Source organism: Carassius carassius, chromosome 37 (genome assembly GCF_963082965.1).
Source record: "Carassius carassius chromosome 37, fCarCar2.1, whole genome shotgun sequence".
Classification (NCBI taxonomy): Eukaryota; Metazoa; Chordata; class Actinopteri; order Cypriniformes; family Cyprinidae; genus Carassius; species Carassius carassius.
This window is the reverse complement of record NC_081791.1, coordinates 22,049,463-22,063,784: the sequence shown is the minus strand read 5'-3', so window position 1 is coordinate 22,063,784 and position 14,322 is coordinate 22,049,463. Positions and strand designations below refer to the sequence as shown.

Sequence of the window (14,322 nt, the reverse complement as noted above, 5' to 3'; positions counted from 1 at the left end):
CAACAGCCGAAGGCATGTGTGCTGTTTTAACGGTTATTCCAGACCAGCACAACACTGGAGCAGACATTGCACAAGTGTTTTTTTTTTTACACGAGGCTGTGACTTTTTATTGTTGGAACTAAAGGTTGTTGCATCTTGCAACATTCCAATGCATTGTTCAAACCTTGAAACAGTTTGACTATAAGTGAATACGTTATTCATTTTCAGTTTTTTTTACACAAACTGAGTGTGTTTAATTTTCTTGCGCAAAGTTTCATTTTTTGGTATTAATACAAGGAGATTTAGTGACTGCTTTCTGGTTTTCCTCCATTCCTATGCAGTTCTCCTCAGGGCTCTTGGCACACCAGCTTTGTGAGTGAGCTGTCGTCCCCCAGTGCCAGCTTACCCAGCAGTCACTGCTTTGTTCATCATCTTTGGACCGCGACTCCCAGACAGCAGAACAGAGCACGTGTAGATCAGGTCTAGCGAGCAGACGGGGGCCAGAGAAAGATCTTCTTCGGCCCGCTTTTATCCATCTCATTATTAACTGCTTCCATCACCGCCGCTTTGCTGCTTAACGATGCAGAGACAGACTGGCATCTGAGTTAATGCTCACTGGCGTCGCGCAAAGGAAAACACCCAAAAACGAACCGTCCGGGCCTTGAATTTCACTTTGGCTTTCTTTGATTTTGAAAATGTTAGTTCATTGAGGTCATTGGATTTTTCTTGATGTCGGAGAGTTGCAACAGTGTACACTTTGTGTTGGATCCACTCCATATTTTCTGGGAGGACGTGGTGTGCTATCACTGTAACCATTTTTGCTAATAACAACATTCAAATTCTGCTTGCCTCTGAATAGCTTGATAATTGTTCAACTTTGTTTGAGCAGAGGTTCAAAAATGTTCCTAAGGCCACAAACTGCAATCAGTCTTAAGAATTACAGTCTTGTTAATATGTCTGGTGGCCATGGGAAAACTTGGATAATCACAAATAACTAAAGTTACTTACAGAAGTGACTGATGGTAAGGAATTGTTCTTGGCACACATATTGAAATCCAGTTAGTTTGATTGATGTTGTTTTTTGACACACAAAGATAGGAAACACACCACCATTCAAAAGTTTGGCCACTGTGAGATTTTTATGAATGTTTTTAAAACAAGTCTCTTATTCTCAGGAAGGCTGAATTTCTTTGATTAAAATACAATAAAATTGTGAAATGTTTTATTTTAAACAGGATTTTTTATATTATTGTGTTGGCAAAGCTGAATTTTCAGCAGCCATTACTTCAGTCTTCAGTGTCAAATGATTCTTCAGAGATCATTCTTAAATGCTTATTGGTTGCTTAAGAAACATTTCTTCTTATCAAGTTGGATTTTGTTTTGAGGAAACTGTGAAACATTTGATGGATAGAAAATATCAATAAAAAAAATTTGACTTTTCATTTAATGCATCCTACCTGAATTAACGTTTTAATTTAAAATATAATATCCTTAAACTTTCAAACACTAATGTGCTAAAAAGGCCAAATGTAGTATACAAAGCTTCCCCAAAAATTCCCTTGTTCTTTTTTTTATGCATTTTTCTGTGCCATTTACAAAGTCATGTAATAATGGCAGATGGAGGTTTTGTGTGTTTTGTCTGCTTGTGATTTTCTCGCACCTTCATTAGCTACCAGTGTGGTTTCTTGGCAAGCTTAAGCATTTATGACAGCGTTCTAGTGACATAAGTTAAGCAGCTGGACGATAATGAAGTGTGGAAAGGGTGGGAGAATGTTTTAAGCAGAAGGTGGTGGAAATTAAGGCATTTGCCATCTGATGGCCTCTAACCATTAGTGCCTATAGTTTTGCGCTATCAGCATCTTTCACCCGACATTTTCTCACCACAACTTAAGTAGATGATATATGTGGTGCGCCAATTCATTTTTATAGCTTTAATTCTGGTCTGATTACCAAACCTCAGAAACGATGGGTTAACTCTTAGGACGTCCTTTGCCTCAGTGGTGAGTATCTAGCAAGTTTAGCATTTTAGTGGTAACATATACAAGCCAGATATTCAGACTAACTCAATTAGCTTAATTAGAGCCACACCGAGAATGGTGTTTGCATCTTGGTTGGAGTCGGTGGTTGTCTCTCTCAAGCCCCTTTCACACTGCACGTTGGACCTGGACAATTGCCGGAACATTACCGGGTCGCCTTCTGTGTGAACGCAAACACGTCCCGCGATTGATTCCGGGGACCTAGTAACATTGCCAAGTTCAGTCCCGGAACGAGCTCTGTATGAACAAAAAACAGAACTAATGCCTTAAAGGGTGTGTCGTAGTGATGACACACGTTATCACGTGACTCTTTTACCAGGTGTTTTAAAGGCAGATCAGCGTTCGCGAAAAAAAAAAAAAAGTGCAAACTGTAATGGAGCAGTTCAGTTGGTTCCTCACTTTCCACGCTGACACTGAGATTGTTCACCAGCTTAAGTGAAAGTTAACATGCCTAGCTTTTTCGACTCTTACATTACACGTCACAGCCTGATGTCACGTGTCTTTAAGGGACCTTTTACGGGTTGTGTGTAAACGCACGCACAAATTTCCGAGTAATCCCTGGTAGTGTGAAAAGGGAAAAATCTAGTGACCCAGGAACAATTGCCGGAACATATTACCCGTGTATTTTCCAGTGTGAAAGGGGCTTCAGAGATGTACCACAAGGGGTGTTAATTAACATAGCTTTTCTTCCTTAAAGTAAAATCAAAACTGATTCTGATTTACTTTGTGTTTCTGTTTTTATTGTGAGTGATGTTTTTTGAGGCTTCACTTCTGAAATGATTTTGACGAATGCTTCAGGTGGTTTTTGTCATACAGTAAAAGTGAATGGGGTCCAAAACAAAATCAGACCTGCTGATTTTCATTGTATTTCATATATATTTGTCACACGGGTTTATGGAAGACATAAGTGTAGATAAAAGAAGGCCCACTGTTGCAAAGATCCAACCTCCAAAGGCAATGACCTCTGACCTGCGCAATAATTCAGATCACCGAATACTTACAGATGCTAATAACAGTTAAATCAACATTTGTTCTCCATATAACAGAATTGAAACAACATTCTGTTGTTCTCGTACAAGGCCAGATTGTTTTAATTAAAGTTAGCTTCACTTTGGCATTTGTTCTGCTGGAAGGCCTCCTGAAGTCTTTCTCATTTTATGTGGAGCCGTTACAAAAGCTAGCATCTAAGCCAAGAGCAATCTGGCTCTTATCATTATGCTAATGTTAGCCCAACATTTAAGCATTTAGTGGAGAAAAGAAGGACATTTAAGAGCGATGAGACCCCCCCCCCCCCATAAGATAAACCCCCATTACATGCTAATTGTTTCTTATTTACAGTTCTTTCAGATCATTATCAAAACGGCACAATTTAGGCTACGTTTCTTGAGTGTTAAGCGGAGGACACACAGTTATTTACAGCAATTTGGTGTTTCTGAGTTTCCTGATAGTGAGATTTGTATATTATCATTTTGCATCAAAATGGCATATTTGAATGTACATTATTTAAAGTTAGAGTAGCCTACATGTGTGCCACATAAATTGTTTTTTGTTTTGTTTTGCAAAAAGGCTCAAAGTTACTTGATTTCTCATGCTTAAACAGAAACATTGTGGTGTTATTATTTTATTTTAAATGAATGAATATTTAAAACATTACCTGGTTTTGAATTATGTGGAAACTTCCAGTGACTTTCAAGATAGAACTCAACCTTAATGAGATGAAATGAGTGTAATTTATCATAACAGATGTGCAGCGATTGTAGCTGCACTGTAACTGTACACTTGTGAGCAGTCAGCCAAAGCAGTAGTGTAAGTGTACAGCGTTCCAGGAACTCGAGCAGAAGAGTGAAAGTGCTTGGGAAAGCTAGTGAATTTGCAGCTGTTAGACGCGTTGCACATGCATCATAGCAACAAAACATTTCATCAGACTAGTGCACTTGAGTTCAACCGAGGTGGACCAGCCTGTTCACGTTTGATTTTTTTTTTTGACATTATCTGTATTTGTTATCGCTGAGAGTGGGAATTTTGTAAGATTCCCTTATTCCCAGGAGAAAACCAACATGGGAATCTGGGATTGACATTACACCTCAGCTGGGGTTCTATAACACCTCTGGGACACTCCCTCTGTCCATACACACATATGGCGTAAAAATGGGATACTCTGTCCAAGCCGGAAAAAGGCTTTGTTTTGGTTCCCCCCCTTATAAAAACAAATTGAGCGTCTGCTCTTTTTGTGTGTGTGTGGTTTGTGCTGCAGTTGTAGTGGCCTTGAAATGTGGTGACCCCAACAAACATTTCTATGTTTAATGTCCTCCTCATTTATCCGTTGATCCACTGTTCAGGCCTTTTCTTTTTCATCTGGCATTCCTCCCAGTGCAGGATTTGTAAACTGTCCGATTAAATTATTCAATTCTTTTACTGTCATTGTACAACAAATCTTGTTGCGTGACTTCCAAAGCATAATAAAAAAAATTAGCAAAGACGGAAGAAAACCCCAAAACATTGAAAGTCAGTTTAGAAATATGATGAATTGGCTTTTATTTTGATAGTTTCAGGTTTCATTTTAGTTCAAGTTTAAGGAATTTTATGTTCTTTTGTCTTTTTTTTATTATTAATTTTTATTTCAGTTTTAGTTGATTATATTTTAAATCAAAGGCAACATTTTTTTACACCAAAATATAGATTTGTTTAAATTATAAAAACATAATAATAATTTCTTAATAGGGTGTTCCCATTGCTACCATTTAAATGGATTTTTTTGACTTGGTTGCAACAGAATGTAACACATTTCCATAGTACAGGTCCTTCAGCTTATGACCTTGATGATGAAAATGCTCTCGAATTTTAAATTCTTTGCCTCCAGACAGACTGTTTTTTGTAAATAACAGCTGAGAAAATCCAACCCTCTTATTTAGGATGTGGTCAATGTTTTGTCTTCTGCTTGCTCTGCTGTTTACAACTCAAGTGGTCAACTGGTCTTACCTATAGGACTCTATCTCTGCAGTCCATCTAAAGTGTGCTTGATTCTCCATGGCTGACCGAAGGGTTCACTGAATACAGCCTTTGTGAGGAAGCTCTCCGTTACGCATGACTGAGACCAGCCCAGGGGGCAGGAAAGGGTGTTCTCTTCCTGTACCTTAACCCCCCCACCAGAGATGCCCTCAGTGCCCTCTTACAAACACCTCCACACCCCCATTCCCCGTCTCTCAATGGACCAACCTTAATGGCAGGAAAGATGATAGTAAGTTTACAGACAATGAGGTCATGGCGGCACTGCACCAATCCATGCCGGCTCTTGGAAAATTAGACTCCGATTAGAAGAGCAGGGACTGTGGAGTGGCTGTCTGACTCTTGAATACATTTGAGAGAGTTTGTTTCAAATGTCAGATCTTAAGAAACAATGTGCTATTACCTTTCTAAATGGTCATTCTCATAATTTTCTCATGACTGATGAAAAAACAGGGGAACAAAATTCTGTAGATTCACACTATCGTTCAAAAGTTTAGGTTCGGTACGATAAAAAAAAAAAAGAAGAAAATATTTTTTTGAAAGAAGTCACTACTGCTCACCAATTTACTTGATCAAAAATACCATTTAAACTATGGAAGATTTTTCCAGCACGGAATTACAAAAATAAAAGCCAGTTGCAACTTTTTAGCTAAGAGCTCTGACTTCTGATATGAACTCTCAATTACAAGTTTCAATTTCCGAATTGAAAGCTTAAATTATATTTTTTCTTACAATTGTGAGATTGCCACACAATTCTGACTTATCTCACAGAATTGCGAGATGTAAACTCACCATTGTGAAAAAAAGTCAGAATTGTGAGTTAAAAAGTAGCAATTAACTTTTATATTTTTATTCAGCTGGGGAGACAAGCTTCCATAAAAAAACAGTAATATTATGAATATATTAAAATGTAAAATAAAGCTTTTTATGTCAGTGAAGCATCACACGATGCTTCAGAAATAATTCTAATATGCTGATTTGGTGCTCAATAAGCATTTTATTTGTGGAATCCATGATAAATTCTTTAGAATTCTTTGATGAATAAAGTTCAAAACACAACATATATCATCTAACACACAATTTCTGTCACTTTTGATTAATTTAATGTGTCGTTGTTAAAAAAAACGAATCATTTCTTAACAACAAAAACAAGAAAATTCTTACTGGCCCCAAACATTTGACTGTGTACTTAAAAAGAATGAACCAAGCCATATTTAGAGCCCAGAATATCAGACAATTTTGACTTGAGCCTGTAAGAAACCACCTAGCAACCACATAGCAACACACTAAACACCATTCAGCACATCTTAGAAACCACATAGCAATGTCCTGGCACTCACCCTTTCTTCAGAGAATGTAAAAATATAGTTTTAAACAGCTGTTCCTGTTGTTTTTTCTCGTCCTGTCAAACCACAATTGTTTCTTCCTCTCAGTTGAGAAGTTTATTTGGTTTATGAAGTTTTGACATGTGCACTACTTGGAGATAATGCTTTTAAATATGTGGCTATGTTTGTCTGTATGTGTTCAAATATTTGGTTGCGTTTGTGAGAACCCAGGGGGATAAACAGCTGTAGCAGCAGCACTAGCTCGACTTCAGCAGTCTCGGCTCTTGTTTTCTCATTGACTTATTACCCAGTGGGCCTGGTGTGTGTGGTTGTGTGTTGGCGGTCACACGTTGCCAACCAAGTTACTAACTATTGCACATTGCCACAGTGTTACATAATTCAGCCTTGGTCGATTATTAGACAGTCCATTTCCTCAAAAATCATAAGTTGTCTGCTGGCCTTTATTATATGTTAATCTTAATCGAATCCGAAATTAGACTAATATCAGCTTTTGAATTCTAGGAAAATGAAGCTAACTGTAAAAGTAACAACCCTACTAATGTAATAATGTAGCATGACAGAATCTCATTTTTGATTGTAACTCAACATGCTACTGGTTCATAATGGCTTCCCAACACTTTTCATCTGTCTTCTTCTTCAACATAGAAGGATAATTGTTGATTTGCAGCTCTGATGTTCAAATCTTAACCCTATAACAAAGCTTCCTGTAGACTTTTTGTGAGTCGGAACGCTGTTGTATTTGTCCCGTTCTCTTATAAATATTCATCATAGTCTTATTAGTATGCTAACAGCTTCCTTTATCTTTTTTTCTCTTTGAACAGTGTGAGTATTATAGTTGGAGCACCCAAAGCCAACACCAGCCAGGCCAACATCAGAGAAGGAGGGTCAGTCTTCTACTGTCCATGGAGCCTCAACCAATCACAATGCAGCAGCATAGAGTTTGACATACAGGGTAAGTCAAACTGACCAGTGGATGTGGGTGGTCACTAAAGATTAAACTCAAAAAGCTCTACATATTGCTACTTTACCATATTTTTAGCTGATTACTTACAAATCAGCTGCTGACATGTTGATTTGTTGTAAGTAATCGATGTTTGTACAAAATATGCATTAAAACTCTCAAAAATAGTCATCAGATAAGTGATAATTAATCGTCAGTTGTTTCTTTCAAGGTTTTTAATTTGTTTTTTGTCGTTGGCCACATTAGTTTGGTTGCCAAAGTCTTAGTGCATCAGTACAATACATACTATGGTTTTGATCCTCAAATCAAGTTTATTAAGCTTGTGCAACTAATTTAGTGAATGAGAATGTACAATGCTAATTTTACCAACAATTAAATCGGATCTAGTGTTTTGACTTCAGTTTCTACATCCTCTCTAAAACAATACTATTGTTGGTGGAAATCTGCTCCTTCTGTTATGTGGCTTCCTGAAAGCTAGCACCTTTTGGTCGCAAAGCCCTTCTCCTTTCAAAGTGTAGATTTTGATCTGCGAGGGTGATGGAAGTTTGGGTTTAGATGAAGTGAAAGCAGACAAGTGCTCAAGCAGACTTCCTGAAGTACATGCAAGCTCTGTTTTTCTTAAATTCGATGTGTTTCTCAACAGAACATGTTAACTAGCAACTGCTAAACATTGGTTGAAATGAGCAGATAGAGATGGTTTTATGTAGTTTCTTTCTGGAAGTCTGATTCTGATGCAAAAATGTATCTGGAATGTCATCACGACCAAAAAGATCATATATTATTGGCCAGTCAGGAAAAGACTCAACATACAGAAAAAAAAAATCTTGATGTGAACCGAAACTGAGCTTTGTGGCTGTCTTGTTAGTGCCTGCGTGTTAACATTGCTAGCATTGTTGGTCGTTGATCTACTCACCATGCCAGAATAATTTCAGTTGTGGTGGTGACGTAAAACATAAAAAATGCATTTCATTAGGATTCAGATTTCTGTGCACTACAACAACCAGAAAAAAAGAATAAGTAGACCAATTGTGTATCGTCTCTTTTCTTGAAGCAGACACAGTCTAAAGAACTGTTCCAAGTTGCTGAGTATGTAGAACGCGTGTCAGGGGACAATGAAGTGTTCACATCTCAGTGAGAGACTCTTGGCTTCATTCCTTCAGAATCAAAGTCTCCTCTGAAAATCCAAGCTGTGATTTTACTGTCTATTACTCAAACACAGGGAGATATATTCCAACAAAACTGTCACAAAGATCCATCATTTAAACTTTTCTTTCATTTCGAAACTTATGACGCACAGCTGCATGTTCTAGAAAACAGCCAGGTACGTCATGTAGCAGATTTTACTCTGTAGGGCTGTTTTAGCGAATGTATTGTGTGCTTATGAGTCATGTAAATGTCATGCTCTTCTTTTTATTACGTTTGACTTTAATTAAAATCTAATTTAATTTTGTTTTAACTCATTAGTCAAGCAGAAGATCATAATTGAATCAAGCTAATACCCTGTGACGTGTGATGCATGACAGAGGCTGGTTTAGCCTCAGAGGTTAATGTTTATCCAATGATCATTCAATTAGATGTCAATAAATCCTGACAGATCCAACATGGTTGATATTTTGGCAAATGGTTTACTTCAATTTCATTTAGTGTCAGCAGTTCAGGACATATTCTGAAATAAAGGCAAGATAATAACCACCTTTTTCAGCACCACTGGTTCAAGAAGTATTTTCCCCCATTATTCGTGTGTGTGGGGGGGGGCATTGGTGGATATACCCTAATATATATATATATATTAGACCATTATATAGTAGTATAGTGGTTCAATGCATTATATTATGGAGAAGAAGACATTTTTTTTTAAAGCACAATGACAATGCCGGGAAGCTTTTTTGACATAAGCTAATTTTATGTGTACATATACGCAACTCTGTATTTCTGGGCTGTCTGAAAAACGTCTCTAAATGCTTCTGCGCACTTTGATTTGTATTTGAGAACAGCTCGTGATTACAGAATTGAGCCAGCACCGCTTCAAATCCAATGCACATAATCCTTCGCTCAGTTTGTTAAAAACACGCTTCAAGAATTGAAATGTCACTGTGTGTCTGGAACAGTTCTTTTCGTTGGCGAAATTGAGCAAAAAAGAAAACAATGTGTCTAAAATAACACAATATTAACTTCTTACTAACAGAACTGTTGTATAAAATCAGTATCACATTTGCACTTGTGTGAAATAACACTTATTGCTTGTGTGATATTGCTTAACTATATGATGCAAATATGAGACAAAAACTACCAAACACTGTTTATTAGTTCATAATTTTTTTGGGCAATGAGTCATACTTAAAAATCTATTTCTGTAAAAATATGAATGACAGCCCAGTCTTACTGTTGCATCTATTTCCATTTTGCATTTAGTCACAGCAAATATTTCAAATAAAGACCTCACCACTTAAATCCGGGCTTGACCCGGCAGCCACTGATGCTCTATTGGTTCTCTTAAGTGGGCCGCAAGAGGGTCACATAGTACTTCCTCCTCCCGAACATCCCTCAGTCACAGAGAGCATTAGCTCGTGTCTGTAGATCTGACCTCTTTCCTCTTCCTCTCTGATAAGCAAATAACAGAGAATGATGAGAGTGGGCGGGAATCGGAGGAGAGCGAGCGTTGACTCTTGTCTCTTCACATTTCCCTGTCTCTCTGCATCTCCCCGGGGACGCGTGATGTGATGACTGAATTTAGCCATGTGGTTTGTGCCCTACACTACCCCTCCCTTTGTCTCACACAGATTGAGATACTCCACTAATGGGGCTCTTCTCTCATCACTGAAAGAGAGAGGTGTGTGTGTGTGTGACCTCCTCACCTCCACCGTCCCATGAGAGAGTCGGCCAGGTCGTCTTGGCCTGACTCCAGGAACTGAGAGCACTCACAGGATTAGCAATAGACTGAATTTTGATTAAAATGGCTGTACATTTCAGCAAAGGTGTCTCTTAAGGTGCCTTAATTGTTTGAATACTTCCTCTTAAATCCTGTAGGTGACATCAGCATTAGTCTCACGTTACCAGACTAATGTCTGGTCCACATTGCAGCTTACTCTGGCCAACAACCATCCACTTAGACATTTGATTAAACCAAGAAATCCTTTTTACATGATGTTTAAGATGAAGTTAGATTTAACCTTGAGCAAAGCAGAAAATGTCATTTATTTACTATTAACAACAAAAATTTTATATTTAATATATTTTGAAGATTGAGTTGAATCTTCCACAAACCATATATTAAATAGTTTTTATTTTATATAAAATGTGTTTCATTTATCAGCACAGTTTTTTTATTAGTGTCATTTTTGTTTTATGTAGGTGGGTTTAGTGTTTATAATGTAACATTTGTCAAATACATTTTAGAGCTTTTAATATTTATTTTTAAGTAGTTTAATAATTTATTTTAGTGTTTCAGGTTTTTTAGTCAATGAAAACTTTTTTATTTGACTTTTTGTTTTTTTATTTTCATGTTCAAAAAATGTAAATTAATTTGTGGCCTTTTAAAAATTATGTTTAGTTATTTTGATATTTTTTAACTAATGTTTTTTTTTTAAGTTAATGAACACATTTTTATTTAACCATGTTTGTTTATTTTTTATTTTGTTTATTGTTTAGAGGTTTATATTGTACCATTTATCAAAAATGTTAAATAATTTATGGCTTTTTAAAATGTTATTGTAGTTATAACATTTTTTTGTTTTGGTGAAGTTTCAGGTTTTTTCTTTTTTTTTTTTCAGAGTTAATGAAAACATTTTTATTTGACTTTTTGTTTGTTGATTTTATTTTTCTTTTATTATTTTTGTTTTCTTTTATTTATTTGTTTTTGTCAAAGTCAATATCATTAAGATCTCATGTTAGGTCTTTCAAGATTTGTTGTCATTAAAAGTCGGTCCATGGAGAAAGTGAATAACAGCCCATTTTACGCTCTATTAACATCTTACATATTGTCAGCAAATATTTCAAACAAAGACCTCACCACTTAAATCTGAAAACTAATGTTTCAGCTGTTTCCAGTTTTGTTTCTTTGAAAGATAATCAAACTGCTCAGAAGTTGTGTTAAGCCATCCAATCAGATTAAACGTGTAAATAAATGCCCAGATTCAATCTTCAACAGTTGTAACTCAACAGTATCTTGCATCAGAGTCTTAAACAATCACGACTGTTGTTCTGACATAAAGGGAAATCTCATCCAGTTTTGGGTAGCTCTCCCCTAACTGTAGCCAAACAACACCATTTTCTCCACCTTCCCTGCTGAGCTTTATCTTCCCAGCTGTATGTGATGTGGAAAGTGAGATAATTGTTAGTTTTAACGGAACCACCTCCATCGACGTTGCCCCCCCCCCAACCATGTATTAGTTTAACATTAGCTGGCGTCTTCCATATAACGTGTATTACTGTACACTCACTTCACTTAAAACTTCAGTTGTAAAGGATCTCACAGGGGCAGGGCTGCTAGTTTTCCTGCGTAATTCTTTAGGCCTCTTTACTTTGGCAGCAAGCGAGGGAAAGACAGGGAGGAAAAGAAAGAAAAAACATCACCCTGGAGGTGACCAAAAGGCATATATCCTCTAATGTTATTAAAGGGCTCTAATCCCCACTGCTTTCCTGCTGGGGTACCAAACATCCTTGAGAGAAGGAAACAAAAGACGTCTAGGGAAAAAGGAGGCATGTGTGTGTGTCTGTCTGTGTTAAGGGTGTTTAGGAAAAGAATAGGACGAGTATATAGAGATGACAAGTAGAAGGAGGTAAAGAAACCATACAAGATAGTAAAGGAATGAGTGGGAGATGGTGACTTAAACAGAGAAAATAATGAAGTGGAATTCCTAGAAAAGGGATGACAGACTTTGAGAAAGGGAAGAGGAAGGTGAAGGGTGCTGTGAACTGAAGAAAGAGAGCGAGAGAGTGTGTGTTTGTATCAGTAGGAGTGTATCTGACAGATAGCTTGAGCTCCTGTTTTGCTTGGATGAGGGTTCCCGTTTCCTCACTCAGAATGAGACCACATTTTTTTAGACCGTAAAATAGAGTTGTACAAATTGGGTGAATCACACACATAGAAATGTTAATTAAGGTTATATTTCACTTAGATTAGATTTGACCTATTTGAAGACCACTATTTTTTTTTTTGTATTTTGTTTATATTATGACATTATTTTAATGACTGTTATGCACATTTACTCCTACACCTTCCCTTACTGTGACATGAAAAAAAAAAGTGTTAAAAAAATAAATTAAGAGATAAGGAAATCTTTAATAATGGACACAATAATTCATTGTTAACACACACACACAAATATATACATATATAGTATACATTATTAATTTTGTATACTTTTATTTATGTATTCATTTATTCATTTTCTTTCTTTTTAATATTACCAGAATGTTTAAAGTAATTTTTTATTATTATTATTATTATTAAATACAATTTTATTTTTTATTTTTTTGCATTGCAGTAGGCTACTGACAGTTGGGGGAAGGGGTTTGATTAATGGTGCTTAGTAATACTTGGCTGATTTAATTGTAGACTTGGTTTTCTCAATGCAAAATATAATTTCCTATTCTTCTTCCTTTTGATTTGGGGCCGCAGTATGATCCAGACATTTCTTGACAGTTTTCGTAATATTAACCCACATAACTTGAGCTCTGAGCTTGAGTTTTGTTTGGATGAGGCTCCCTGGCACAGTTCCTTCACTGCGCATGAGACCAGGCCCTCTTTAGAGCCAGCTGAGAATTGTGTTACCGCCAGTTGTACCTTTCACTCATTTCTCCTCTTCCCCAATCTCTCTTGCCCCCCTTCCCCTCCATCACACCACAGAACCTTGTTGCATCATGCTTGTAATTATGGTGCAACTGGAGAAATGTCTGTGGCAAAGTTCAGTTTGGCAGTCAGAGTGGGGAACAGAGGCTTTCGGGTGATTCAGTTGGAATTTTCTGGCCTAGAGACTCCTCTGGCAGTTGAACCTGATCTCTATTGGTCTTGGTCTGGTGGTCTTATTGTTGAGTCCCAACCTCTCTCATTGGCCAGAATATGTCACCTTTGTTTTGATTATGAATTCCATTTCAGCCCATATGTGACCATCTGTCTTGTGCCTGCTCTTCATGATATGACCTTTAACCTCACCGGTCACCTGAGCCTGCACTATACAGTCTGTTCTTTTTTCCACCTTGGTCTTTTAATTTTATTAGTGGTCTAAATGCGCTTAAAATCACATTTGAGTAATGTGATGTGACACTAGAATATTCACTGGAAAATAATGTTGGGACAGACCTTTATACACTGCGATGTGTGTGTGTGTATGTATATATATATATATATATATATATATATATATATATATATATATATATAATGTGTGTATGTGTATATATATATGTGTGTATGTATATATATTTATATATGTATATATATATATATATAAAAATGTTATTTATTCTTTATAAACATTTTTGGTGCTTTGTGCACAGTAAAGGCAAGGGCATTTATTGCATACTATGTTTTTTGTAAATAAACAGAATAAAGTGTTTTTTTTTTTTTCAAAATGTTTTATTTCTATTTACTTGATTTTTTTTCTTCTTCTCCATGGCTGTAGGAGATCTAAACATAACAGTGAATGGCGCAGAACATCAGGGAGAGTTCAAATCCCATCAGTGGTTTGGAGCAACAGTACGAGTGCATGAAGATAGTGTGCTGGTAAGACCTTCTTACTCATATTTTATGCTGTATGGAAAATAGTCAGTATAATAGTCAGACATGAAGCCTCGTTCAAGTCATGACAAACCGTAATTTCCTCTTGAACATTTGTGCTTGAACCCAAAGTATGGTTGGTGACTCAAGTCTAAGTTCATGTTCTTAAATTTACTTTGTAAGTCTCAAATGATAAATAATCAGATCAGATCCAGCTCTATTATTGCGTCATAGTCTTCAGATTTCCTTCTGAATTTGAACTTTCTGACTCTTTGG

At 36.6% G+C, this 14,322-nt stretch overlaps 1 protein-coding gene across 1 annotated transcript in view; it reads left to right on the top strand.

The window, feature by feature from the left end:
* The window catches only part of LOC132118380 (integrin alpha-5-like), a 45,511-nt gene that overhangs the window by 7,798 nt on the left and 23,391 nt on the right, over positions 1-14,322 (top strand). The window contains exons 3-4 of the mRNA XM_059528192.1: positions 7,189-7,319; positions 13,952-14,052. Coding sequence (XP_059384175.1) covers positions 7,189-7,319; positions 13,952-14,052 — 232 coding nt within the window. The remainder of the gene's footprint in view (positions 1-7,188; positions 7,320-13,951; positions 14,053-14,322) is intronic.